The following is a 26,738-nucleotide window of genomic DNA, read 5'->3' on the forward strand; positions in this document are numbered from 1 at the left end:
AGTTCAAAGAATCCATGTGGAGGACTTCCACAAAGGATGACGTGAAATACAGCATGTATATAAGAAAGAAGATATAGAGAAAAACGGGTTGATTCTTGTAGCGCAGTGGCACGGAAGTTTAATTGCGGTAATTAGGGTGCCTAGTTAGAATCTGGGTATAGATATTTGTAAATGTGGATTGGTTTGGTAGCTTATACTGAAACTCCACGCACTTCAAAATAAAGACCAAATGAAATCACATTACTGCTATACATAAGACAGCTACAAAAACACAATATATGTTTAAGTTAATCAAATATGAGTCCCCAAGAAAATAAGGGATGAATTGCAGCAAATCAACACAACACTAGCTGCTTTTCAAGCAATACGGTAGAAGGAAACTTAGCATCTCATATCTCAAAATTCTTCGGCTTGGCGGTTTGCGTGAATTTATAGTAGTCATATTCCGGATCTGCGAATGCACTTGCATTTACAGTTAGTAATGATTTTGTTCAAACTTTAGCTGACGAAATTAATCCCTTGCTTAGTGGAAAAGAAGTCTCAGAACGGCTGTTAGTTTGCACTGCTACAACATTATAAAAAGAAAAGATGATAAAACGTAGTAAAGATTAAGTCTCTCTTTTTCAGAGTCCAGACTATTCTTAAAAAATTATATTTATTTAAAAGTTTGTTTTTTTATATTTAATAGAAGTGGTGCACTTAAAATGAAGGTATGGAATTGCTCTAGTCTAGTATTCTTTGTAGTATTATCGTTAATTGTTATTGAAGACATTCTCCTGTACATACCCGGAGAAATACTGAAAAAAATGCTATGGCCTAGTATATTAAGAAAAATAAACGCAAGATATCAGGACAAATCTTCGGTTTGCTTCACATTGGTTTCAACATAATACCAAGACAAGAAATTGGGACCCTCTGGGGCTGCTCGCAGCTATTCTCCACGTTAAAAAAGAAATAGTCCCCTCTATACATAAAAAGAATAATGTGGGTCGAGCAAATGAGTAGAATAAAACAATTTCATTTTCACTCACGGGAAAAAACTGGAATTAATAATGATAATTATATTGCCTTTAATTAACCATAAAGAAAATGAACAAGAGAAAAAGTTAGTGCAAAGCGAAGTTCAGATTGACAATAAAATAAAAATAAACCAGCCAAACTAGCTTGATCTCTAAAGAGGATCTCTTCAATTATCGCAATCTTAAAGCACGCCGATCAAACGACGCCAATTTCTTCTCACGTAAAAAAGAAATTGACACACTAGTTATGGAATTTATCATATATATCAATGTACTTCAGCACATGTACATTCAGACATTAGCACAACGATTGTCATTTGACACTTCAGCAGAATATACAGACGTTAGGTTATGCAGTTGAAACAATTGATGATTGGAGGCGTTATAGAAAGCGCAACCTACTCCCGATTGATTTCGGGGACCATCCGTAAAAATAATAGCGGTATTACCAAATTGCTCTCCTATAGAGTTAAACAATTGAGTATCATGTTCCTCAGAACCGTTGTATTGGAGGAAATATGGACATGTGGAGTCCTAAACGATTGAAAAAAGTCGCTGTCATTTCTCCCGTATATAGATAGCTACTGCCATGTTTTACAGAATGCGTCTGCTAATAAGGGAGATGGTTTCTTGACCCAATACATCCCGTAAGGTCAACCGTTGATAACATATTTAACCGCTGAGTTTTATGACGTAGATCTCTATTAAAGTCAGACAGGGCTTTATTCTGTATGACGTCAATTCGTTTCAAGTGATATATTCAGAAGATTTGGAGTATTATAAAACTTCATCGCTCTCTGGAAGCAGCGCCTCGAACTCCTCATAGAATAGTTCATCCTCATGTTTATCGATGTTTTTTGCCTTTGGTTTTTTAAACAAAAGTTTATTAAGGAAATTAACGTGTGATGTAGAGTTTAACTGTGATGGGCTGGAGGAGAGCAGGTGTGCGCTTGTAATTTCCTCTTGAACAACATTCATTTAATTGTTCCATGTGGTGCACTGACCTTCCTATTTGCAGAGTTAGGCTCGGATTCATCTAAATTTGATCCTAAGAGTAAACTTATTGAATTTTGAGTAGATTGAGTGTCTTTTTTTTTTTGACATTCTCCTGCAACGTGGCCTACCTAGTTACAAGTGAAACACCTTAACTCTTTGGAGGATAAACATATTCGAGAATGTTAATTAGGATAGAATTTGGAATTTCAACGGTATAATAATTTCATTTGAAATATTAGATAAAACTAGCCGTTTCTCTGGTGTTGATTAACCGGCGAGCGTCTCTTATGATTATGCCTTTCTCTCTTCTCATGAAGCTATCAACCAGTTCTCAATTTGCAAAATATGCACATATCCTGCCATTTGAGATACGTGACGTAAATGATATTTTTAGACTGAATAATGTGAACAACCACCATAATATATTGGTTTTTAGTGTAACCGCCAATAACTGGAAAAAATACCACTTGGTCGCTTTCCGGGCACGACTGTGACCTTACTACTGCAGAATATGGTAAACTACCCTTTTTGACAGTGTTACCATTACGATTCATTTCGACTGTAGGGTTTGTATTTTGATTTTCTGGAACCAATGTGTTCTCCATGTTCAAAACATGAGCTTTGCAATGAGGAACTGTAAATAAACTCAATTCCTAGCTTATGAAAGCAATAAATAACTGAAATTCGACAGGGCAGGGGCGGTAGTCACCTCGAACCCCTTTTTTCCGCTTACTTTATACTCCCTAAATTAATATTTAACAATACCAATTGAGGATGAAAGTAATGGTTAACATTTTTCTTTACAGGAACGTAATGTTTCTCTTCAAACCCCCATTTATAAATAAATATATATATATATATATATATATACATATATATATATATAGGCTCGTAATTTTGTGGAATGTTTAGGAAAACGTATTGCCAGTATTACTGGAGAACCTCGAGCTACTAGTTATTTAAGACAAAAAATCAGTATTGCTATACAACGTGGCAATGCGGCAAGTGTAATGGGGACGCTTCCAACTGCGATCCCCATGGAAGAAATTTATTATTTGTTATGAATATTTGATCTTTAAAAATTTTTAACTTTGTAATTAAATTTATTGAGTTCTACGAAAAAATCAATCAATTAAAAAAAAAATAAAATAAATAAAATACACCATGAAAAATATATATATATATATATATATATATATATATATATATAATTCTATTGCAGCAAAGATATACCTTAAAGAACCCTTTCATATTTTGATAAAGATTATTGAATTATTATTTAACCTTTTACCCTTTTCCTTAAGATGCCAGAAGAGGATTACTAACTAACAGCTGGCCGAAGCACATTTATTTATATAATACACAACAAGAACCACACCCAATTTAATTAAGATATATGAAGCTGAACCAGAGGTAGAGTGGAGTAGAAGAAGTATTTGTAACATCCGTTACGACCAGATGTCTTCGTTTCCCAAATCATTTTGAGCAGAACAGCTTCTGGTAGAACGGAATATGAAAGAGATTAATTGGATGACAGTTATGACAGTAGAGATTTTCAAAAACAAACGCTTCCTAATGAAAAATGACGAGCAGGACCTATAGAATTGTCAAGTAAAGCAGCTTTCTAATTCATTTGGCCATCATTGACATTTACACAACTTTACAAATAAAAGTGTCTAAATGGTACAATTATTCACAATTGGTCAGGATAAGCGAAGGACTAAGATTAATGAAAGTGTTCGGCGTTATTGAAATAAGGGAAAAAAAGTCGTATGCGGTGCGGAAAAATTGATGATAGTCAATTCGTTTACCATCACAACGTGCTTCTGAACGGTATTGGGAATGTCAGCGAACATGGACGTTTTATGGAGTTTACAAATAGAATGGCAGTGTGTGATAAGGAGATGTAATTGTAAGGATCAATTAACAAGCTTGAAATCGACTGTATGCAAACTTGGTATTAAACGCATTATGTTTCCGATAATTGATGTGTCTGCATTTAATGACGGTAGGTTAATTACTATTTACTATGCCCGAATTAAACCTAATTGGCCGTGATTGATATGTGGCAACTTCGGTAGTACAGCAAAAGGAGGGAGATAGAGTTGGCAATATGAGAAGGTCTTGCTCTATGCGGCCGAAACCCGTTTTAACAAAACGGTTTAAATGCTGGATACTGAGGTCTGCTATAGAATCCCTTTTCAATGCCCATCTTAATTTTACACAATTTCCTGACTCCTCAAAGTGCTACTGCATCGCTGTTCAACCCCGCCCTACAATTGCTTTTAATTTATACATAATTAAAGAATTTATGTTTCCAAACCGCAAGGCTGTATATTTAAGCTCATTTAAAATATTATGGTGATTGATGCACCGTTCATGCTAATGTATTCCACTCTTTAATGTAGTCTATAAACGATAAATTGGAGAACTAAAAGCTTTATTTGTAAACTTCTAGCATCTACAATGATGGTGCTAACGCAGATACAAAATTTCGTAAGCGATAACATCGGTATGCCGTATATCTTCAGGTAAAATATACCTTTCATTACACTGATAAAGAATTACGTTTAATTGGTAATGGATGCTATTCCGCTATTATAACTGTACAATATTTTGGAATTGTACCATCTGGAAATTGATGTACACATTCGCATTTTATCTTCTTCAGCACCACTTTAGTTCACATTTTCAGCGCTCACCCAAATTGACATTTACCGCATGGCCACGTTAATTTGAATATTGCCAAAATCAGCCCCTTTATCATGATTTATTGTGGTTGTGGCCTCTTTGGCAGTTGCCAAACTGTCGACGTATTTCCTTATTGTTCTTCACCTTCCCAAGTTTTGCTCCAAGGAAGAAATTTGTCTATGTCACTTGGTGTTGCGAATAGTTGAGTTTGATCTACTGACTGAATATCAATCCGGCTCGAAGGACCATGTAATTTTTCTGTGTGGTGGTTTCGTGCTTTTCAATCACAGATCAAAATATCGCAAAACTGCATGAATACTGGTGCTTTATTCAACATCATTACAACGAATGAAATTTCCCATACATAGAATAAACAAAAATGCGATTGCGCATAAACATAAACTCAACTATTCGTAACACTTGGCGTCATGCGATTTTATAATAATAATCGCATTGGTACACCTTCCATTTAGTTGCATTGTAGGTATAGCAAAGTAATAACTCAAAAATATGTACTGAAATTTTGGTACGCGAAGATTTTTTTGGGCTTTAGTTGATGCTCAATTCGGTCTTTAATTCAGTGTTCAATTCCGCCTTTGTTTCAATTACCGCTTCTATAAGCGCAGAAAAATGCCCTTCCGGTAGGCTCATCAGCCCCATTGTGGATAGCTCTTCTTTCTTTTCTTCGGGTAGGTATGTCTGAACCGGGTACTAAATCCGCGCTAACTTCCGTCGGTATTTCAATTGCACTTTCGGCCTTCGAATCCATCTCTTCTTTATTAGAGGACGTTCTTCGTTAATATTAAAACCTTACCTCTAACACTGGAGATCGCTTTAAATCTGTTCTAAATGAAAATCTTGGGCCGCCAGCAAGAAGGTAGTGTGTCTTGGGGATGGTCCCTTGGTGGTGGCTTTGTGTGTTGGTGAATTGTCGGGACTAGCATTATGCTTATTGTTGTTATACATCCAATTCGTGACACGTAAACATGTGGGTTTACTTGCTTCTGTATGGTATCCGTATTGGTCATATCCTCCTGTCAAAACAGGATCATTTTCATCGGCTTTAAACATGCTTTCCTTTTTTGCAAATGGGATTGATGCATTCGTGACTCTGGGGAATCTAGTTGTATATCCATGGGTTATGATATGCTACCACCTTTCGGATATATATATATATATATATATATATATATAATTAATATCCCGAAAAAAATCACTTTATATATATATATAATATTGCTAATTATTTAAATTTCTCACACAACTTTGGTTAACTTGCTTCTACACAGATTTATGATAAAAAATGACGAACTGCGTCTTCCGTCTCAAGTACTTAAAGAACCATCACTTCTACGATAAACTCCTTTTTTATGAAATTTCAAATAAATCGCCAAACGTCCTGGCTTCTCTTACATAAAGCACGCAATTATCTTAACAGCGATCAGATACGTGCGTTAATTATTTTTCGCCTGATAATAAAACTCCTTATCGCAAACGACCAGATGTAACGTTACTTCTAACACCTTATTTAAATTGAATAATTTTCATAAGCGATAAAATTAAAACGAAAAATTACGCATTTAAGAAATTACTAAGAGGAAAAACAAACACTGAAGTAAAATTCCAATCAAAAAAACAAACTCTGTACTTATTCGTAAATAACCCACCGGACTTGCATTTAAAAATTCAAATATGTCTCATATACAGGATGTCCCGTCATTATTTTGGGTGTTTCGAGCGAAATAACGTCTGTTGTGTATAAAAAAGCAATTGCCGTTACAAACAAGAAGTTTCTTTATAGTTTGAGGTATGTATAACAGTTTTTAGTATCTTGGTATTATACGGAAAATTCAGTTAATACCAATTATAATCGAAAGTATGTCAAAATTAATATTTTAAAAGGAACATCAAACATAATGCTTATAATGTTTGATTAGATATTTTAGTCGTCACTGACAGGTTTAGTAGCAATATCGTTCATAAATTATTATTATTAATTTACGGTTATTGTGTTTGTTATGTGAAACGTTAGTCTTATCCGACACATAATTTGTAAATTATTCAGTTATACGGTAACGCCCAATAAAAGAAATTTATTAATTATATTATAATAGTAGGAAACGTGTTAACGTTTTAAAATAAATAAACGAAAAGATTGAAAAATTTGCATACAACTTTCACGTGGAGACTAAATTCTTACAACGCCATAATACATAAATTGGAGGCTAATATGACAACAAGTAATGGCATATAAATTGAAACAGTATATTGTGTAAAGAGTGGTGTAAAAGTGGACTTTTTTGTTACAGATTGTGCAAGAGCCGCAGGCGAGTGTAAAGAAGTCTCACCGTTTTTACGACGTCATGCTTACTTTTCATTGCACTATGATGAAGTAGCATAAATTGATTAAATAGTTTGCTTCTACATCTGCGCATGTGTGGTCTTTGATTCCACATAAAAAATGTGTCCAGTAAATCAATTCAGCCACTGAAATCCATGATCATGTGGACGAAAGACTGGAGTTATTTACTTTTTGAGGCGAAGAAAGGGGCTAGACCTGGAATTATTCAATACAAGAACCCAACAGAACGAGGTAACCACCGTAGCATTTTGATGAACAGCGTGGGGTATGTAAAACCTTTATTAAACTAGAATAGAAAACTACCGTTACAGCGTTACCGTTACACGGTTCAGGAATAGTAGATCCTCCGTATTAGTCCTGATACATGTCCAGTCCTTAAGCAATTAAAAAGACCAATTTTCGTAGTTGCGTGACCAATACTCAGCTAACGTCACGTTTGATACTACCATCACCAAAACAGTCACGTCACTCTCGTTATGCTCAAACCTACCCCCTAGACGTAATCTATCTTTCAATGGAAGCGCAGGTTTGCAACATTTTCAAAATTTAAGACCAGAGGGTTCGTGTGCTTAGAGGTCATTGTAATTTTGCCAATTAATCCTTCGAAATCCTTCATTATGTACGTTCTAGCAATACCTCTTTTTTGAACATCCCATGCGGAATCGCAAATCCGCCAATGTAACCATGAAAGCTCACAAATTGTGATATAGATCCTTGAACAAATTTTTTGTATAAGTGGGCACAATCATTTTGGTGACACCATTCTTGTGTATGGGTTAAACTTTATTTTAGTATCCAGAGGTGTGTAAAGCTTTTGAATAGGAAAATGTACTAGGTGTTGAATTGATTTCGAATATTAAAAAATCTAGATAATGAGTTTTGGACGTGTTCACGAGGTGGGGGTTGAAATTTATCTATATTAATTTGTTGAATGAATTACATCAATACTCGTATTTTAAATCTTGAACAATGTAAAGAAAAGTGGAGTATTCGAACAAGGGATCTAACCAGAGCATCAGGTTTTGACTTTCAGATTATAAGGGGAAATAAAGAATGAACTTTCCGCAAGGTAAGAGTCAGTTTATATTATTACAAAAAGTAATTCTTACAGTAAAATTTGTAGCAGTGCCGTAGAGAATAAAATTCATTTTTTGCAGGTGGGGTTTACAATCCCTGTAACTGTAACTAAACCGTTACAGCATACACAACATATTCTTTGATACGTCCTTTCAATTTGATTTTATAATAAGCATCTTAGCGTATAGAATTTCTACGTCCAATAAATGGCAAAAGTGTAAAATTATGGTATGAAACAAATGATTTTTTTACTATAACTTGTTTAATAATAACGCACATTTCCTTCCTTGCTGCAAGCCGCGACACCAGTAATTTTTTTATAACAAACCAAATAGCGAATACTCTAGAAAATGAAACCACTTCGCCAGACACCAGATCAGATGACGTTTACAATCTACATGGCCCAGATTCCCAATCGTAACAGCTTTTTACAGAATTTCCGCTCAAGCTGTGCAGTATTTATCAATGGACTTATTGAAGCTTCTTAATGATTATTATTCGTTTTCTCGGAACAAACAAGAAATCCCAGTGTCCGGAAAATCCAAAAGAACGAATCAAACAATATTAAGTACACAACAGATTTGTTTGGTACTCAAACAAGTACATTTTTATTTGCTCATAGCGTTTCATTGCACTGCGCCATATTCTGAAACAGTAAAAGTCTTTTGAAACTGTACTAGTCGTACGTTAACGTAAAGCTGGGAGGCTTTTATGACATCGTCAATTTGTAAGTACCCACTTAACGATATTGAAAAGTTAGTTGGTCTTCCACTTAAAAGGTTAAGATATGTCGAGTATGTTGTGAATACTAAGGATAATTACCCTTATTTTTAGTGAATTTTTCTTGTAGATACCGTCCTCCGCAACTGTATTCAGTTACAATACCAATTATATGGGATTCGTTAGCACACTTTTTTCGAAAATCGCTCTCAAACGTAACGAGCGTCTATCTTTTGTAGCTTTGTTTATTAATTAACCGCTTTCCTCGTTACATTGTAATACGGCATTTAAACACAAGCTTCTTACTTATCGAGTAAATGGAAGTTCTAACCGTTGCGTTGTCTGGTGAGCTTTTTGTGTAATATTTAAATAAGTATTCTTTGGCGTGGCAACCAGTACCTAGTATTTGGCGATTTTATCGGCACATAAAACATTTAGAGCCACTAGAAATATTGTAAGCCCTGTATTTAATATTAATGTGTTAAGTCACACCCAAAAATGCAATGTTACATAACTTGTAACTATTTCAAAAAGGTTCTAAAGTGTATTACGTTTCTAGTAGGAGACCAATGTGTATTCTCCAAAAACGGTTATTAGCTCCACTTTTTTTGAGTTTTCTTCACTGCCTTTCTTTGTATATCCACGTATCCTTCCCCTCTTTTAGATCGTCTACCATCTCCACGGCTCCTTCGATCATGTCTTTCAGCAAACTATTCCTTTTTAGCACTTGACCAAGTCTTCTCAAAATTGTTATACAAAAATATTCCTTCTCCTATTGTTTCTAGTACATGCTTGTTCCTAATCCTGTCACACCACTTTATTCCAATCATAAAATTGTCCACGTTTCACATCTGTACACCATAACATATCAAACGCACAAAGCGATTCTTGAATCAGTTCAAAGACGTCTTTGCAAATATGTGTTTTACAGAACATATGGGTATTATCCAGAAAGAGGTTGTGACAAACGTAGAGCTGTTGGATCGTGTTAATGTTGAAGCTCTTGAACTGAGAAGAACTAAAATTGGACTTGCGTTTCTACACAATTTGTTGCATAACAAAATTGATGCTCCGGAACTAATGAAGTACATTAACTTTTATATTCCACGCCAATGTTATCGTGGTAAGCAAACATTTTATCTCCCACTACCTAGGACAAATACACTAAAACGGTCACCTATGTATTCTATTTGCCATAATTGTAACGTTTACTCTCAACCTTATGATATACTAACTACAACAAAATGTGAATTTATAAGCTCAGGTTATTAACTTTATTATTCATAGTTTATAATTATTTATCTGTTAATGAACGATCACCCTGCTTCATATATTCTTTTCTTTAGAGTTTATTATACGAATTTTTTTGTTTTGTTTTTATGTATAATCAGGTTATCTACTATGTTCAACTTCAATTGCATTTAATTCTTTTTCTTTTAAATTTTAATGTAATACTTGCACATTCTCCAAATAAGGCATATTGTCCTGTAACTGGATATGTATATCTGTTGAGCAATAAATTATTATTATTATAACACTCCATATCTAATACTAATATCCCGAAAAGATATTCCACCTAGGGAAATCCCTGAGAATAAACATGATTAAAAATGACATTAGTACGGTTTATCAAAAATCCTCTATTACTTCTGATCCCAAGTATTCTGGGTGGATTCTGTGTTGTAAGGTTGCTCTGATGTGAGAACGCGTGGATACAAAGGGGGTGCAAAACTACGCTTTAAAATGCAGTCAAATTAGAAACTGTACAAATGACTTTTCAAAGTCTGAAAATGACGACACTGTTTAGGCAACTTGATTTTGTGGTTTAGGGCAATAAACGTTTTTCATACTAATAAAGTTCACTAGCATTTCGATCGCACGGGATAGTAGTAGTGGTGTCCTAAAGTTCGTATTACCAGAATCGAATGTATGAATTTGAAAAATGGCGTATTTTGTCATTTAGTACGCAACGGTAGTGGGTGTATAAGAAATGATCTAAGTTACAAAGCAGATGAAAACTTAGAATGAAATCGGAAATCGTGGGATTGCTGAGATATTAATATGTAATTGCACCAACAGCGTGTCGTAATCCACCCAAGTCGCACTTTAAAAATTACATAAAAGTTTAATCTTTGCGAAAGCAATTATTTCTGAGTAAATATTTATTTATAAAAGATAGTGTTCTCTCAATCCAAACTTTTCCCATTAACCTACTATAGATATGGCGCGATAATCAGTAATATACAAAAAGAGTCAATAATGTCAGGGTAAAACAAGTTACACAAGGGCGAAAGCGGCTCAAAACGAGGAAAATGGGATTTTAAAATGGTTCGCGTTTAAAAAGCATATCCGGAGCTCATTTGTTCGTTTCTAGGGAAATTTTTCGAAATAAAAAAGATGGCACCGTCAAACTGATAACGTACATCAATATTGTTTGTTCTGTTATGATGAACAGGATTTGCAGACAGCTTTTTTGCACTTTGGATATCATTATACAGGACTAGAGGACTACAAATCTGTACATATTTCGGAAGATAGATTCAAGCATGCTTCACAGTTCATGTATTTAGTCTCGGTGCTAGACAGGGCTACAGTACGTTGCCTTTTGCTTTCCCATGATACTAGATATCGTGATAATTTGAATCAAAAACCTCTCCAACTTTTCGACACTGACTTCCATATCCAGTAATTCACTTTTTATTGAATTGGAGGAGATTGTTATTCCTGAATGCCCAGTTCCCTTGATCATTAGTGAAAATCTTTCTGGCAGACCTGGTTCATCCATTTTAAATCCTGTGCGCATTTTTGAGGATAACATAAATCGTCACTGAGTAGCAATTTTCCAGACGTGTGGAAATCCCGAAACTATCAATTAATGATTTTGACTTCGTTCAGAGGTCTTTCGTGTTTTTTATATCTCGAATATGAACATATAACGAGGGATCTATAGTTAAAATCAACCCTTCCAGAACTAGGAAGCTTTCTACGATAAATACCGCTTTCGTTAGCAATGTAATTTGCAGCCATTTCTGATTTAATTAACCGATTAATCATGCGCTTTAAAATCTGGGCCCATGACCTATTAGCGCCGTTTATTGGTTAAGTGTGTGCACACATAGGGTTACCGGAGATATATATATATAGTTCAAAGGGCTGTAACTTTTAGTCCAATCTTGGAACTGTTTGAAATTATGGATTCTACGGGCCAAACTCTATAAGAAAATGTTTTTTCCCGGTCGATCTCAGACAATTTTTTTCTACGGCCTCAAAAAAAGGCAGTGTTATTACCTTCCTTTTTTTTACCAAAAATCGACTGCTCCAAAATTTCTCGGGAAAACACTTTTTCTTATTAATTTTGGTGCGTAGAATCCAAAACAATTCGTACTTTTTCGATCAGACTTCTCAATCAAAGTTATACACTAGAAACCAATTTCGAAAGAAAATTCAAAGGGCTGTAACTTTTGAACTAGTAGCCCAATCTTGGAACTGTGAAATTATGGATTCTACAGGGCACGTTCTATAAGAAAAATTTGTTTCCGGGTCGATCTGAGACAATTTTTTTTAGAGACTCAAAAAAAGGCAGTGTACAACCTTCCTTTTTTACCAAAAATCGACTGCTCCAAAATTTCTCGGAAAAACACTTTTTCTCACTAATTTTGGTGCGTAGAATCCAAATCGATTCGTACTTTTTCGATCAGACCTCTCAATCAAAAGTTATGGACTAAATAAAAATTTCGACAATATATATATATATTTTTTTTTTTGGGGTCATACTAACACAATTAGCCGATTTGGAAGTGAATTATTCGCAAATATTCTCCGAAATGAACATCCGGCCTGTTGGAACAAGGTCCTGGATTGGACGTGCCACTTTGTTGAGTGCAGGGCCAATATGAGTAATTAATAAGTCTAAATAATTTTGTGAATTTAAATTTCGAAATTTTTATGTCGAAAGGGCGAAAAAAATACCTGCTCAAATATTAGTTTTTTTTTGGGATATTGCGTTCTAAAGGTTTAAATTCCGACCGTTTTGCACGTTTCGTTCGTTTACCACATTCATCCGTAAAGCAAATCGACGATAGAAAATTGCGATCCGCATTAGCACGTTCTTGAATAATTCTACAAAGGGATCTTCATCCAACGACAATAACTCTTGATGGCATTGAAACTTGTACGAAGGGATAGCCGTGCTTTCTTCCAATTTTGCAGACTGTTTCTTACCGCCATAGGTCTTGTACTTAGTTTGAAGATACCAGGCCAATAACAATTACGTTTGCGATGTTCATTTAACTTGAAAATTTACCTGAATTTCCCTTTTTAGCGCATTTTATGTTGGAAGGCGCTATTATGGTCACTTTCTCCGTCCGTCCGTCCATCTGTCCGAGGCCTTATCTAGTCCTACAGTGTTTAAGATATTGCATTCGGTAGCTAATAGCTCTGGCACCTCAACCAAGAATTAACTCCTATAATATAGGGACCACAGATGCTTCTAGTAAAGACAAGCATATCGTATATTGTAAAAATCAGACGTGCGTGCGCACTGCGCAATGTCATCTTTCATATCTATAGATATATTTTTGAAATTCTAACCACAGATTCTTGTAGTTAAGGCAAACATATCCGTTACATAGTCCGTTACATTACCTTTCGGGAAGTACTCATCAATGCATGAAAAATGCGCTAAAGTTACATGCGAAAACCTTTTTACATTTTTTTATTACCTCAATTTTGCTCTTGTTCACCAAGAATACATAATTCCTATAAGGTCACACTTAGTTTTGTCATTTGCATGTTTTTACTTGTGAGTAATAGATTAAGTTCGTTTGCGTACATTTCTTTTCAATTTCCTCTTTAGAAAAGGCACGAGAAAGATTTCGTTTCCATAATACGGTCCACTTAATTAATCGTTTGCTGCCTGCGCGTAACAACGAGCATGTTATGACGCTTATTATTCAGAAAGTGTCCGTTTGCGACACGAGCGAGCTTGTGAGGGAGTAGAGTAAGTGAGTCGAGTGAATAAGGATTATTTGAGTTGTACATACGGCGTTATACGGTTATCATTTCCAATGTCTCCGATGGTTGCATGGATTTTATTATAAATACTTTTTCCTCAGTGATTTACATTTAAAAAAATTAGTTGTCATAATCTGATATTGATTTGAAATTGAATAAAGTTTGAATCTCTTTTTGTCTTACTAATAGTCTAATTGGGTTTATTGATAAAATGAGAAATACAACTAAAAATTCGTACAACATTAGATGAAGAAAAATATTATTTCAATTGGGGTTATTATAAATGATCTGCAAAAAACCTTTTTCCCATGTTCGTTGCTTATGTTCAGTCTTTGAATATATTTATATTCAAAAGTTCGGTTTTGGAAGATTCACCCGGTATAGATATCATATTTTTGTGGAATAAGTATTACATTTTTTTTATAATGTTTATTAATTCGCATTTCAATTGTAACTGCCAATATTGGTATTTCCTATGTGTTTCCCATTGTTGGTCCATTACATTTAGTGCATGGAGTGCATTTGTTGCACTCAAACGCCCAAATCGGAAAATTGCCGAAATTTTGATTTACCCACTTCGCGATGTGGCATTGCAGAATATCCAAATCGGGTTCTGATAAGCAAAAGTGGTTGAAACGAAATGGTGGATGACCCTTCCCCCAATAAAGCAGATTATAAACCTATATTATTAGGTTATAAGATTCGCCAAAAAATATCGACATCGCGAAGTACGTAAAAGTTTGGGCCATTGTTGGATAATTTGGAATTCGGCGTTTGTGTGCAACATATCCCCTTGAACAACAAAATACGTCTCGCTTTAATTTAACACAAAGACAAACGAGAATTTGCAATCTCCAAAACAAGGATGTTTGACATTGATCATTGAAAAGACGCTCCTGATTGGCCGCTAGACGTAGGAGTCTGCGATTGGTGCAGAAGTACGTTTTGGTTACTAACATTGCCAAAAAATAAACATGCAATGATTATTCATTCCAAATTTTTATAGGCGTTTGAAGAGGAATCTGGAAACTACAACAAGGAAGGTACAAACATGGGGTGGTTTTGGCACGGTTTTGCAAATGGGCCAAAGATGATAATGAAAGAACGAGGTAAGATATAGACAATCATGCAATGTTTTTCTTGGATTATTTCGTCAAAATTTAACGATAATTTACGATTACTTAGGTTAATAGAGCCATACCGTTGGCAGGTCGATTTGACTACTGACCAGCCACCACAAGTATTACGGAACTTTCTATAGTACCTATTAAACGAATTGAATTTGTAAACAGTAACCAGTGAATGTGTAATCTAAATGAGTGGGCCGTGTTTCAAAGAACCAATCCCAGTACCTCGTGATAGAGTAATCCGAAGAGATGTTAGTGTTAATCTAGTCCAAGAAGGAGCGGTAACAGTGCTGTAGTCAGTCATGTCGCGCCTGTAGCCGAGGGTACTTCTAACCGCGTGAAGGACGTGGACATCACGAAATGCTTCCGGCATATCTTTGGTGGACAATAACCATTTGTACCCTGTGGGTAGCCGCCACTGATCTGCCGCGGATAATTGCACGTAGACAATCCCTTGCGAATCTGTTATACTCCCCATATTGCAAATACGACGAAGATATTATAAAGAATGACTATAAATTGGAAAACATAATCGAAAATGCAGATTACGTTTTCTCAGGGAAAGTTATTAGTGACCTGCAGTATAACGCAACCACGAAAACTATCGCATTTTTAGTGCTTGTTAAACGATTTTTTAAAAGTTCGGAAGTGCTGAAAAACGCGAACGAACTTAGGGTGATAAAAAACTTACACGAGGGTGAAGGCACCGAGTGCCGTCAAGTTGTGCGATACCGTTACATCGCGATTTTTATTGGACTTAAATCACAGGAGTTGGATACGGATGTTCACCTATCTATTAACCCCATTACTGTCACTCTAGAAAATTTGGATCGAGTGAATAACGCCGTTAAAAAAGGTAGGATCACATTCTTAAATAATTTCGCGCAATTTGTTAAATGAAATCCATAAGGGAGGTATGAAAGTTTAACCTCGTTAGCGCGCATAAATTAAATCGACTGCATCGACCATTTCATTACCATTCCCGTATGCAGTACATTTTCATTACTGTAAGGGTAATTTGCCGAGATGATTCTCAATTACGTTTATTGGTGCGTAATTTCTTTAATGCTAACAATCCATTAAAGGGATTCGTCGTTATAGAACGACTTTTAGTTGATGTAATCTGGTAATTAATCATACAATCCATTATTCTTATTATTTGGGAGTTTATTTGATTCCGTTGTAGGCATTAATTTCGCCTTTATTTGTTTCACTGAACAGAAGCCTTCGAGTAGATTTGAATACTTTATATTCCACTTGGAAAGTTTAATGGAACTTCAAAGTGTGTGGCTAAGAAGTGCCATTTGTAAAGGTTGACAACGCAAGGTTGCTACAAATTTAAGAAATTCTCAAACCTCTTACGGGAACAAATAATTCATTTCTTAATTTCCTGATAGGTTCTCTAACCTCGGCGTATCCTCCCTGGATAATTTGTAAATGGACCGGGGCAGATTAATAATTTTAATTAGTCTTATGCACAAGATTTTCCGGGACTAATATTACGATTTTCAGATAAAAAAAGAAATTCTCCCATTATTAATGCACTCACTCGAGTAAATTACCATCTCAAGGTGATCAAGGTAATCGCTTTCTTACGTTACCACTTTGACCATGCCCAACTCGTGCGAAATGGACATTGTAAATAATTGAAACATAATTGTTTGGTTACAGACCGACTTATTCGCATGGTATTTCTAAAATTGAAAGTTAATAGGGACGACGTCCTATTCGTACCATTTCTTGAATGGTTGTAAACGTAGGTATTCAAATTATAATGAAGTAATGGTTTTTGGCTTGTAGTAACACGTTGTAACAGCATCATTGAAATGTAAAAAGTGTTAAATTAAACAATTACAATTCGAATTAATTGATTTAAGCAATGTATAAAGAACGATGCATAAAAACCTCCTCCTTGAGCATTGGCGCGTATAATTGGTGTACGCACTTTCTTTGTGTCGCCTTCTTATATTTTCTCGATTTTAATCATTTGGGGTGAGAACGATTTATCATTATATGAAAGCGCTCGCAAAATACAAACTCTTTAAATAATGTATTAAACGTGAACTTTAATGCAAGAAATTAACGTATAGTGCTAGGTGAACGAGTAACTTTATCACCATGCGGTAAGGAAAGCTTTCCACACTCCCGCGTATACAATAGCTTCGGTAAAGCTTCCGGTAGGGGTGATCACTTCCCTAACACTGAAGTCCTATAAATCGATTGATTTTGATGATCTATGTGTCGTTTGCGATAGATTAAAGTTCTTAGCTTCAACCCTCTAGGATTGACGGTCTTCGAAATAAGGCGTGATTTCGTAAACGTTTGGTTTTTACAGTTAGAGCTCGTTTTCCGCCACTTTGTCTCATATAATTCCGTTTCTCTTGATATTTTAATATTATGATTGGTGGAGATCTAAAAGGGGGAATGGAGGTTTCAAAAGCGAATACGTTTGGTCACTTCACTACCTATTATTATTCTGTAGTATGGTCTACCTATTAGTTTATAAAAATCCAGAATAGTAGGGAAAGGGACCGTCTTTTATCGCGTCAACGTACGTATACCAATATAAGCATTCGAGCACTTTTTCTCACCGTCACAGTTACATGCTGTGGTGCAAGGTAAAGAGACTTTTCTGCATTTACATAATCGTGTGGAGTAAACAATGGTGCAGGCACACCTTCCCACTTCCAAACTCTTCAGACCATATTGGTGTAAAATCGTCCTTCCACCCTTACAAAGTGGTTATAGGGGAAGCTACCGTTTTCATCAGTCTTAGTTTATGAGGGAATTCGATTCAATTATTCACATATTTGTTTGATTCTTAATGTACAGGTATCATCCCTTAAATATCACCAATAAAATTGCCAATTCAAACGTAATCGTTTTCCTTAGGGAAAAGTTATAAGGCAAAGCACGTTCAATTTCAGGTAGTAGGATCATAAGAATTCACGTATTTGTTTGATTGTTAATCTACAGGAACCATCCCTTAAATATTGTGAATAAAATTGCATCATTCCTAATCCATATATATATATAATAAATATTTAATTAATGTAATATAATAAATTTCTTGCATGGGGATCGTAGTTGGAAGTGTCCCCGTTACACTGGCCGCGTTTCCACGTTGTATGGCAATAATTTTTGTCGTAAGTAAGCTCGAGGTTCCGCAGTAATATTGGTTATTCGTTTTCCTAGGCCTAGTGCGAGCTTCTCCACACCAGGTGCAAAAGGTACCTATAAAGATATGGTTCTGCTTTATAGTCTTTCTTTATTTTTATATTTTCCGCAGATTCAGCTACTGCACCACCTTTTTTACTTGACAAAGTAACATGGGATGGTGCTAGGGTGTCAGTGCAGGTCGCATTCCAAACTAACATGTGTCCTTTTGTCGAGGAAACCAGGGTCATTCCATCAGTACGTTTATTGTGGTCAGTCAGATTTCACGGTTTTTCTCGCGACCTTACGATAAATGTAATGAATCTCCAATTGGCGAAGGTTTGGCATCGTAGTCTCTTGTCGTTTTTGAGTTGGACGAGGAAGAGACGGACGGACAAAACCATCACATAAGAGCAATTTCTTTTGAAAAATTCCCCTAAAAAGGGTGAGACTTTTTAGGGAGGAAGGTGAAAGTATAAATAATCGTAGAGAACAGAAACCAGAGCTGGATAAAATAGAGGATTTTCGATAAACCGTACTATTGTCATTTTTAATCATGTTTATTCTCAGGGATTTCCCTAGGTCAAGAAATGGAATGTAAAGTGATTTTTCGGGATATTAATATTATATATATATATATATATATATATATATATATATATATAATATTTAAAAATATATTTAATAATTATTAATCGACTGAAGACTATGGTGCAGATCTTCGTTCGTCACCGATACAGCTCTGAAAGCCCGTATCTGCCATGTACCATAAAAACCCGTTAATTTTTAGTACTTGTGAAAGCGCACATCCCCTGGTTTCCAGATCGCTGCCAATAATATAGTCAGCTAACTGGTGTTTGCAATAAGGAGTTTTTTGTTAGGAGAAATTTAATTAACGGACGCAATTTTTTCTCTGATAAGAGATATGCAGAAATATAAATCGAGTATCGCAAAAAGAAAACGACACCAAATAATAAAACACTGGCTTGCAAAACACCTTAATTTTATAAAGCAATGGAAAATTATTTTGTCATTTTGATTCTTTAGCGCGTATAACCACTCTTTGTACTCCAAAAATTAGAAAAGCTTAGAATTTCAAATGGAAAGCTAATGGTTTAAAATTAGCTTAAAATTATAAAATATCAAACAACAGAATTTGATAACGACGAAAAGCTCACAAAGTTGAAGCTCTTGAAGTGTCGAAGTAAACGTTTAAAATGTATATCGATAATCCAGAGATTCTACGCTCTGGAAACGGACTCGAAAATAAATATTAAGACTATGGCGATACGCAGTAATCTCAAGAAGAGAGAACTTCCAAATAGTCAACAACTGTGATCGCGAAGGAATTGTACGCAATCATTTTCGTATAATTTAATTTTAACGACGCCAGATGACAGTCATTTTTAGTATACGTATTCCTTATACACCTTTTGGTTGAATTTAAATGTCGCGAGCGTCAGTAACCATCTCAACAAATCTCACAACGTTCGAGTTAATCAAAATGAAGCAAAAAGTAAATTATTTCGGTACAGAACTGTGTAATGTGACTATTATAACATCACTTACCTACTTAGGTTTTATTATGTATAAATATTTGAGTAGTTAATAATCTTTAGACATGCGTTCGAGTACACAAATTATGTTCAAAACAAACTTTTCTTGTTTACTTTGAGATAATATTTAATTATTTAACAATTCAATCGTTTTAGGCACTCAAATATGCTCTTCATCGTCAAATAATGAGCAACTTCCTAATAAGCCGACGTACTTTTTTTTTGTAATGTTTAAACAGTCAATATAGGCGAACCCTTTCTCTCGTTTTAAGTGACATTCTTAAATTTATTTGCTAATGTTATGATAATTGGGACATATGTGGATCTACAACAAAAGCGTCAAAATGACTTGTGAAATCCACCCCCAAAGTATTTCTAGTGGTTTGGTTTTCTATTAGTTAGTAAGACTGTACTACTTGTCAGACCTGGACATTTCACCAGACGTACGAGTTTTAAAATAAATGCTTGACAACTAAAAACGAATGTACAGGAAAGTGCAAACACCTAGCGGAATTATTTACAGTCTTGTATCAAATGTAGAAGGAATGATTCGTATTGATGTCCCCGAGTTCTCCTCCACTAATACACCCTTTCACATTTGAGGAACTGAAAAGGAGTTAAATAAATCGAAAAGTAACGTATCAGGACTTCATACGATACCTTTCGAGTGTCACAAAGCACCGGCCGTTGAGAAACTTAAATCAGATATGGTTTGGTGACGAATGTCCAGACACAAATTTTAGAACCATGGATGAGGCTAACTGGTTCATGTTGTATAGACCTGTCCAAACTCGACCAAAACAATGATAATCCATCGGTAATATAGCGGTCCTTTCTGCAACAACTTAGTAAGTTCGCTTCCAGCCAAGTCATGTACACGGATGGTTCCAAACCAGAGAGTGGTACTGGTTTTAGTGATTGAACGATCACTCCCAGCATACGTCAGTGCCTTACACTAGTGCATTTAGTAGAAAATATCACGTAATTATTGTATTTAGTTTTAGTACAGGACATACACGACTAACCCATTCGTACTTATTCACTGGTGATCAACCCCCACCCTGTGATACATGTAAAGTGCAGGTAACAGTTAATGCAGATGAAGAGATCTTACGATTCCTGAAGAACTCGTCATTAGATAAGCGCTAATGTAGTGTATGCGCTAATATAATAAAAAAAGACAATAATAGTAATAATATATTAGTCCTATTTATGTGCCCTGCACTTACACTGGCCAACATTAGGAAATAAAAAATACGTCCGCAGCGTATATCAAAAATATGGCAGATTCAATTTAATAGCCCTTTTGATGCTGCTGAAAATTCATCAAACCAGTAAAACGTCTTTATCACAGATTTAAACCTTGACTTGCATAATTCCCTGGTCGCAGTGGGAAGGCAGCTAAAAAGAAGTGGACCCTTTTCATGTTACAAAAAGAAAAATCAATTTTAATTTCATTTCTATTTTGGAAAAAGTAATGTTGACACGCAACATCACTTTGAGGCTATAAACTGATAATGGTGGAGGGCGGGGGAACAAATATAGTAGACGGTGAAGCTACTATACTACAGTGTTAAAAAAAACTTTAAGGGTTTCAATAAGAAGAAGAATAGCAATGTAGGGTGGTACTAAAATCCTTAATTAGGAATCATTTGACGATAGTTAATTTTTTTTCGACGAGAGATGTATTTAATAAAAGCCACATTTTAATTTTTACATATTTTTAGATTTTGGGGTTAGATCCATTTCAGATCAAATGTTTACCATCCGAGATATAAACAAACAATTTTGAAAAACATGCTTCTTGATTTTGGGGGTTTAATTTTTGTGTGTTGTTCCTAGTTTAATAATAATAAGAGAGATAATAAGAGAGGTGCAATTTTTGAATCTAGAAAAAGAGGCATGGAAGATGTAAGACGCGATTTCTCGTTTATTAATTTTATACATGATTTTTGTATTTTTATGATTGGAAGGAGGACGTTTTTTGAGGCACCGCCCCAGAACTCTATTCCATAGCTTAAACGAGAGTGTATGTATGCATTGTACAATAATTTCAGAGCATCAGGAATGATCATATTTCTGTTGACTCCGTGTAATTTTGGTTTTAATTTATCTACGTGTTTCTTCCAATTTAGCTTTGAATATAGGACTATTCCCAGGTATCAGCAAAAGCTGTGATCTTTCCAGCCAACCTGGCTTTACATAAGTCATTGCAATAAATAAGAAAAGCGTTCTTGATAAGACGCAAACTTGTGGGAACCCAAGATCTTCCTCACAGATAACTATAGAACCAATCCCATGCCATACCCCTTACGCCAGATTTCTCCAATTTATCTAAAAGAATATTTCTATAGATCTAGATCAAGGAAGATTACTGCAGCCTTAGTATTATTATTAGGTTAGTATAGATATCTGCCAGTAAGTGAGCTTTTACCCTTTCGAAAACCAAATTAGTTTGGTGCTAATATTTTATGATTTTCTTATGGATAAATCTTGCATTCGTTGCTTTTTCAAAGATCTTGGATAATATTGGAATGAGTGATATTGGTCTATAGTTATTAACGATCCTCGAGATCGTTTATAATTTTGTATTGCTGTCTGTCTGTCCGTGTGCACGATAACTTTGTGTGGAAACGTCCGATCGCTTTAAAAATTGATACGCATGTCCTTCAGGATATTGTTTTCTGGCTACGTAGTCTAACGGCCCAAAAAGTTATAGCCCAAAAACCTCCAAAAAGGGTTTCTTTTATAATTCTTGTTACAAAGAACATATTATGAATGTCCGGTTTTCTGTGTTGGTAAATATTCCTTAAACCTCCGGCAACTATGCAGACGAATTAATAAAAAATTGCGCATGCGCAACGCAACTTTTGTATTTGTGCAATCCCAATTTTTTTTTGTTAAGATATTTAAATGAAATTTGTTTTACAAGCTATGCTGATCAGGTGGGACAGAATCAACCCCTTAAAATGTGTTTGTAAAAATGATGTATGTGTCAAAATGTCGAGGATCGTTCGGTATTCAGTTGTATCGGATTTTTTAGCATCTCTTTGTCATCCGATTTGTATAGTGGTACTACGAGCTTTTTTTAACGTTTTCGGAAAAGTTCCTTAGCTAAATCTTTATAATTTTGTATTGTCTGTCCATCTGTCTGCCTGCCCGTCTGTCTGTCTATCCGTGTGCACGATAACTTTGTTTAGAAACGTCGGATCGCTACTCGCTATTGTTTTTCAGCTACGTAGACTAACGGATCAAAAAGATATTGACCAAACTTCCAAAAAATAGGGTTCTTGTATCATTCTTGTTACAAAGACCAATTGAGAAGCTAATTTTACTGTTTTCACCTGTCTGTTTTTAGTGTGTTTGTTATATTGTTTGTTATATTTTATTAATGTTAAATGTAATTTCCCATTTCTTTTGACGAGTGTAAGTGTAATCCACACCTTCTCACAATTAAATATTATTATTATTATTAATTGCAAAGGTACAGCTAGTAAAAAGCACTAGGTGACGAACGTATGATTAGCATTATGTCATCTGCTTAAGTGGGAGATGAAATAAAATTAATGGAGTTCCTGGGCACGTGGGAGTTCCCGGTAATACAATTGTACAAATATATAATAAATTATCAATTATAAAAGAGAAACCTAAAAGCAAATTCCAAAAGTCGGCGGAAGTGTAAGAAGTGTCCTTTTATCGGAATAGAACAGGTGACCCTCGCCCAAATGAGAATATAGGACGCACTAATGTCACGCGAGACTCTCCGTTGGACTTTTTTTATAACAATAATTCAAATTTATTGGCAAAATGCGTCGACAAGGATGATAAATTTAAACACATGAGCAAATTTAGTCGCCATAAAATATATAGAAAATACAAAGCCTTTTTACACTTCCCTCGTTTTGAATACCTTTCTCATCAGGAACAACGTGTATGTAAATACCATGAAGGTACACCTATGCCCTTTGTAGACTCTGAAGAAGGAAGAAGTGAATGATCATTTCAACGTTCCCCTCGTATGCTTTAGTCTATTGACATAGCATTTAGCAAGTCACGTGCAATAAACAGGACAAGTAATGTGGAAATTAATAATAAAAGAACAACGCATTTAGCTAAATAATTGCAAAATTAAATTTACGTCTCTTTCCATAACAAATGTTAGTTCAAATTAAACATAATCCCTTTTATAAAAGTTTTCACCTTTTAAAAGGGACGAATTGTATCGCCTTTTGTTGCGCTAAACTCTCGGGGAAACCTACAGGAATGTAATTGAGTTTCTTCATTCCATTTACCGTAAATAATTAAATTTATCGTCATTTTCTATAAAGTAAATAAACAGAGATAAAGGATTGAAAATACGCTTCATCAATTATAAGTTCTGCAATTGGACGCAAAATTCAACCCCCATAAAATTGATGTAGGAAAAAGGCGGCCACCTATTCATTTTATTTGCTTAATGGACATTAAAAAATAATCGTGTATAAAACTAATTACTATCTCCATTAGTTACGTTAGGAGTTAATTGCATTTATGACACATTTAGGAACCCACTCGTCAGAACTAAGTAACTTTAACCTTCATAGGAAAATATTGAGTTTGCGTTGACGACACGACAGAATGATTTGTTTACATGTTTGATTCACTATTCCGTTTAGTGTTAGTAATTGTGTGGTCATTGTGCATATTTGGATATGATATGCTATTTGCGAAGTGCGTACGCATTAGAATGTAAAAAATCATTAAAGGCAAACTTCTAGAAAAGGGACTGTCACATGAAGGGTGGAGGGCGTTAATCGACGGTCGATCGGATTTGCTAATAACGTCGAAAGCTTTTCATTTTTGTCGTTTAGGACTTTCTTTCTACGTGCGATTGATTTTTGCAGTGTTACAAGGAAACCCTCTTCGGCGCACATATTGGTAAACTAGACGACCAAAATTGTTTCATTGAAATTTATTAATCATCCCTACTCAATAGACTCAATCTAAAAATATTCAAAGGTTCTTATGAAATTGTGCTTTTACAGTGGACGTATAACAAATTATCTTCTAGATAGCGCTCTTAATGAAAATTTCATTTTGTACAGTTTTATATTTTTGATTAATCACAGTAATAGACAAATTCTTTCTTCATAAAAAACAGTCGTCATGGCAAGTAGTGGTATAATGCAATGGCAGTGAATAGACGTATTAAGATGTACGTGGTTACACTTGATTAATAATAAATTTATAAAACGAATTAATTTATAACAGTAATTACTGTTTATCATTTACAATTTACAGCATAACACAAGCGCATCTAAGGTACGATTTACTTATATAGCTAACAACATTCTTTCTAGAATGTTCTCACGTGTTCAAGGACGCTTCAAAATGTTCTCGAAAAAACACGACGTATTTCTCCGAAAAACTATGTCACATCCGCAGTCGTTGTTTATTGCCGATGTCTAATCTTTCATGGAGCTTAGATGTCTGTCGTGATTTCTGGAATATTCGCCACACTTATTTTCCCTCATCCCAGCAAGTGGCGCCAAACTTTCGGGCCGATATTTGTTCTTTTGAAAATAGCTACAAGTAGAAAATTTTGTGAAGATATATTTACATTTTGATTTTGTAAACAACAATGGCCATGGACGGACTTGAAGATCCTGCTTTATCTGACAAAATCCGAGGCAAACATACATAACAAAAAGAGACCTCTGATACGCATACAAAAGTTTAAACTTCTGTTCTCAATACACTAATCTTTTAAACAATGCCTTCACTTCAGAAGTAGTGTTGGGTATATGCAGGGGCGGACATAGGATTATGTTTTGGAAGGGTCATTCTTGATCTGGGGGATCTCCACCGGAAGTTTTTTGGCATTTTATAGCTTCAAAAACGTGTTTTTGGAACCATTTTTTATGTCAATAAAGGACTTTGAACTAAATAATTAATTCGCTATTTAAATGTTATCATGAATCATGATGATTTGATTACTTGCGAATTGTTCTTTGCATTATATAAGTAACAATAATTTTAGACCAGAATTAGAATTTACTGTACTATTTCAATTTCACGACAGCTAATGATATTTAACTGTTAGGCCTACGACTATATTTTTATTTATTACACATAAAGAAATCATCAAAGGGTTTGGAGGGGGTCATGACCCCCATGACCGCCCCCTTGTATCCGCCTCTGGGTATATCCTTTTTGACGCATTTGTAAAAATTTAGAAAAAAATACGGTATTTTCAGCCGGTCTTTATCGTTGTTCATCTGCTACATGAATCATAGAGGTCTCAAACGAAAGCTTAGATATAATATCAGGAGGTGACCCCCTCCCTCCCCTTTGGACCTTCTAGGCTCGACAGCACTCCTCTGGTGGCGGACAACAAAGTGGAAATTCGATTTCCCAGGTTTATATTATTCGGTGGTTTATAATAGTAATAGTACTGAGGGATTTCTAAACTGTCTTTCGCTCTTAAGGTACTCAAATCCAAAATAGAATACAAATTAGACCTCGTAGAATAGAGGGCGCCCCGAGGGCCAACGAGTTACGCTTACACCACTGGCGCCCAGATCAACATGGTCAACTCCTGGTGCGTATCAACGTCGGTACCACCTTTGGATGCGAAGGGGCAAAACAGAGTCTCACAGGGATCAAGTTGTACCAGGTATTACAAGGACAAGGGTATCATTTCGCCCCCCGCGCCGGCTACCATAAAATGAAAGTATGTTAATTAATGCAAGAAAACTAAGGGAGAAACGGCATTTTTGCATTTTTGAAATGTTTATTTTGGTTTGGTTGTTGCTACTTCTTGCTTAATATAATAACTGCAACGTATTACTAACGTCTGATCAATAAAATCAAACTGAATCCCAGCTTCACTCTTTTACAAAATTTTCCCCTGGATTAAACTTTCCAAATCTAAATCCTTTTACTCCGTGGGCATTTTTACAACCCCTAGCTTACCCCTCTTTTTACTTTCTAGTAATGACATAAATATCTTAGTTATCCTTGATTTTGTCACTGTTAAAAG

At 35.2% G+C, this 26,738-nt stretch overlaps 2 protein-coding genes across 3 annotated transcripts in view; both read left to right on the forward strand.

Annotated features, from left to right (window-relative positions):
• The window catches only part of LOC116165304 (uncharacterized protein K02A2.6-like), a 70,299-nt gene that overhangs the window by 20,697 nt on the left and 22,864 nt on the right, over window positions 1–26,738 (forward strand). The window contains exon 4 of the mRNA XM_031479619.1: window positions 7,016–7,333. The gene's annotated coding sequence lies outside the window, so the exon portion shown is untranslated. The remainder of the gene's footprint in view (window positions 1–7,015; window positions 7,334–26,738) is intronic.
• LOC116165303 (agrin-like) overlaps window positions 15,273–26,738 on the forward strand; it is a 150,262-nt gene continuing 138,796 nt past the window's right edge. For both annotated transcript variants that reach the window (XM_031479607.1, XM_031479610.1), the window contains exon 1: window positions 15,273–15,861. In XM_031479607.1, coding sequence (XP_031335467.1) covers window positions 15,366–15,861 — 496 coding nt within the window. In that variant the 5' untranslated portion in view covers window positions 15,273–15,365. The remainder of the gene's footprint in view (window positions 15,862–26,738) is intronic.

This window comes from Photinus pyralis, unplaced genomic scaffold (assembly GCF_008802855.1).
Source record: "Photinus pyralis isolate 1611_PpyrPB1 unplaced genomic scaffold, Ppyr1.3 Ppyr1.4_LG3a, whole genome shotgun sequence".
Taxonomy (NCBI): domain Eukaryota; kingdom Metazoa; phylum Arthropoda; class Insecta; order Coleoptera; family Lampyridae; genus Photinus; species Photinus pyralis.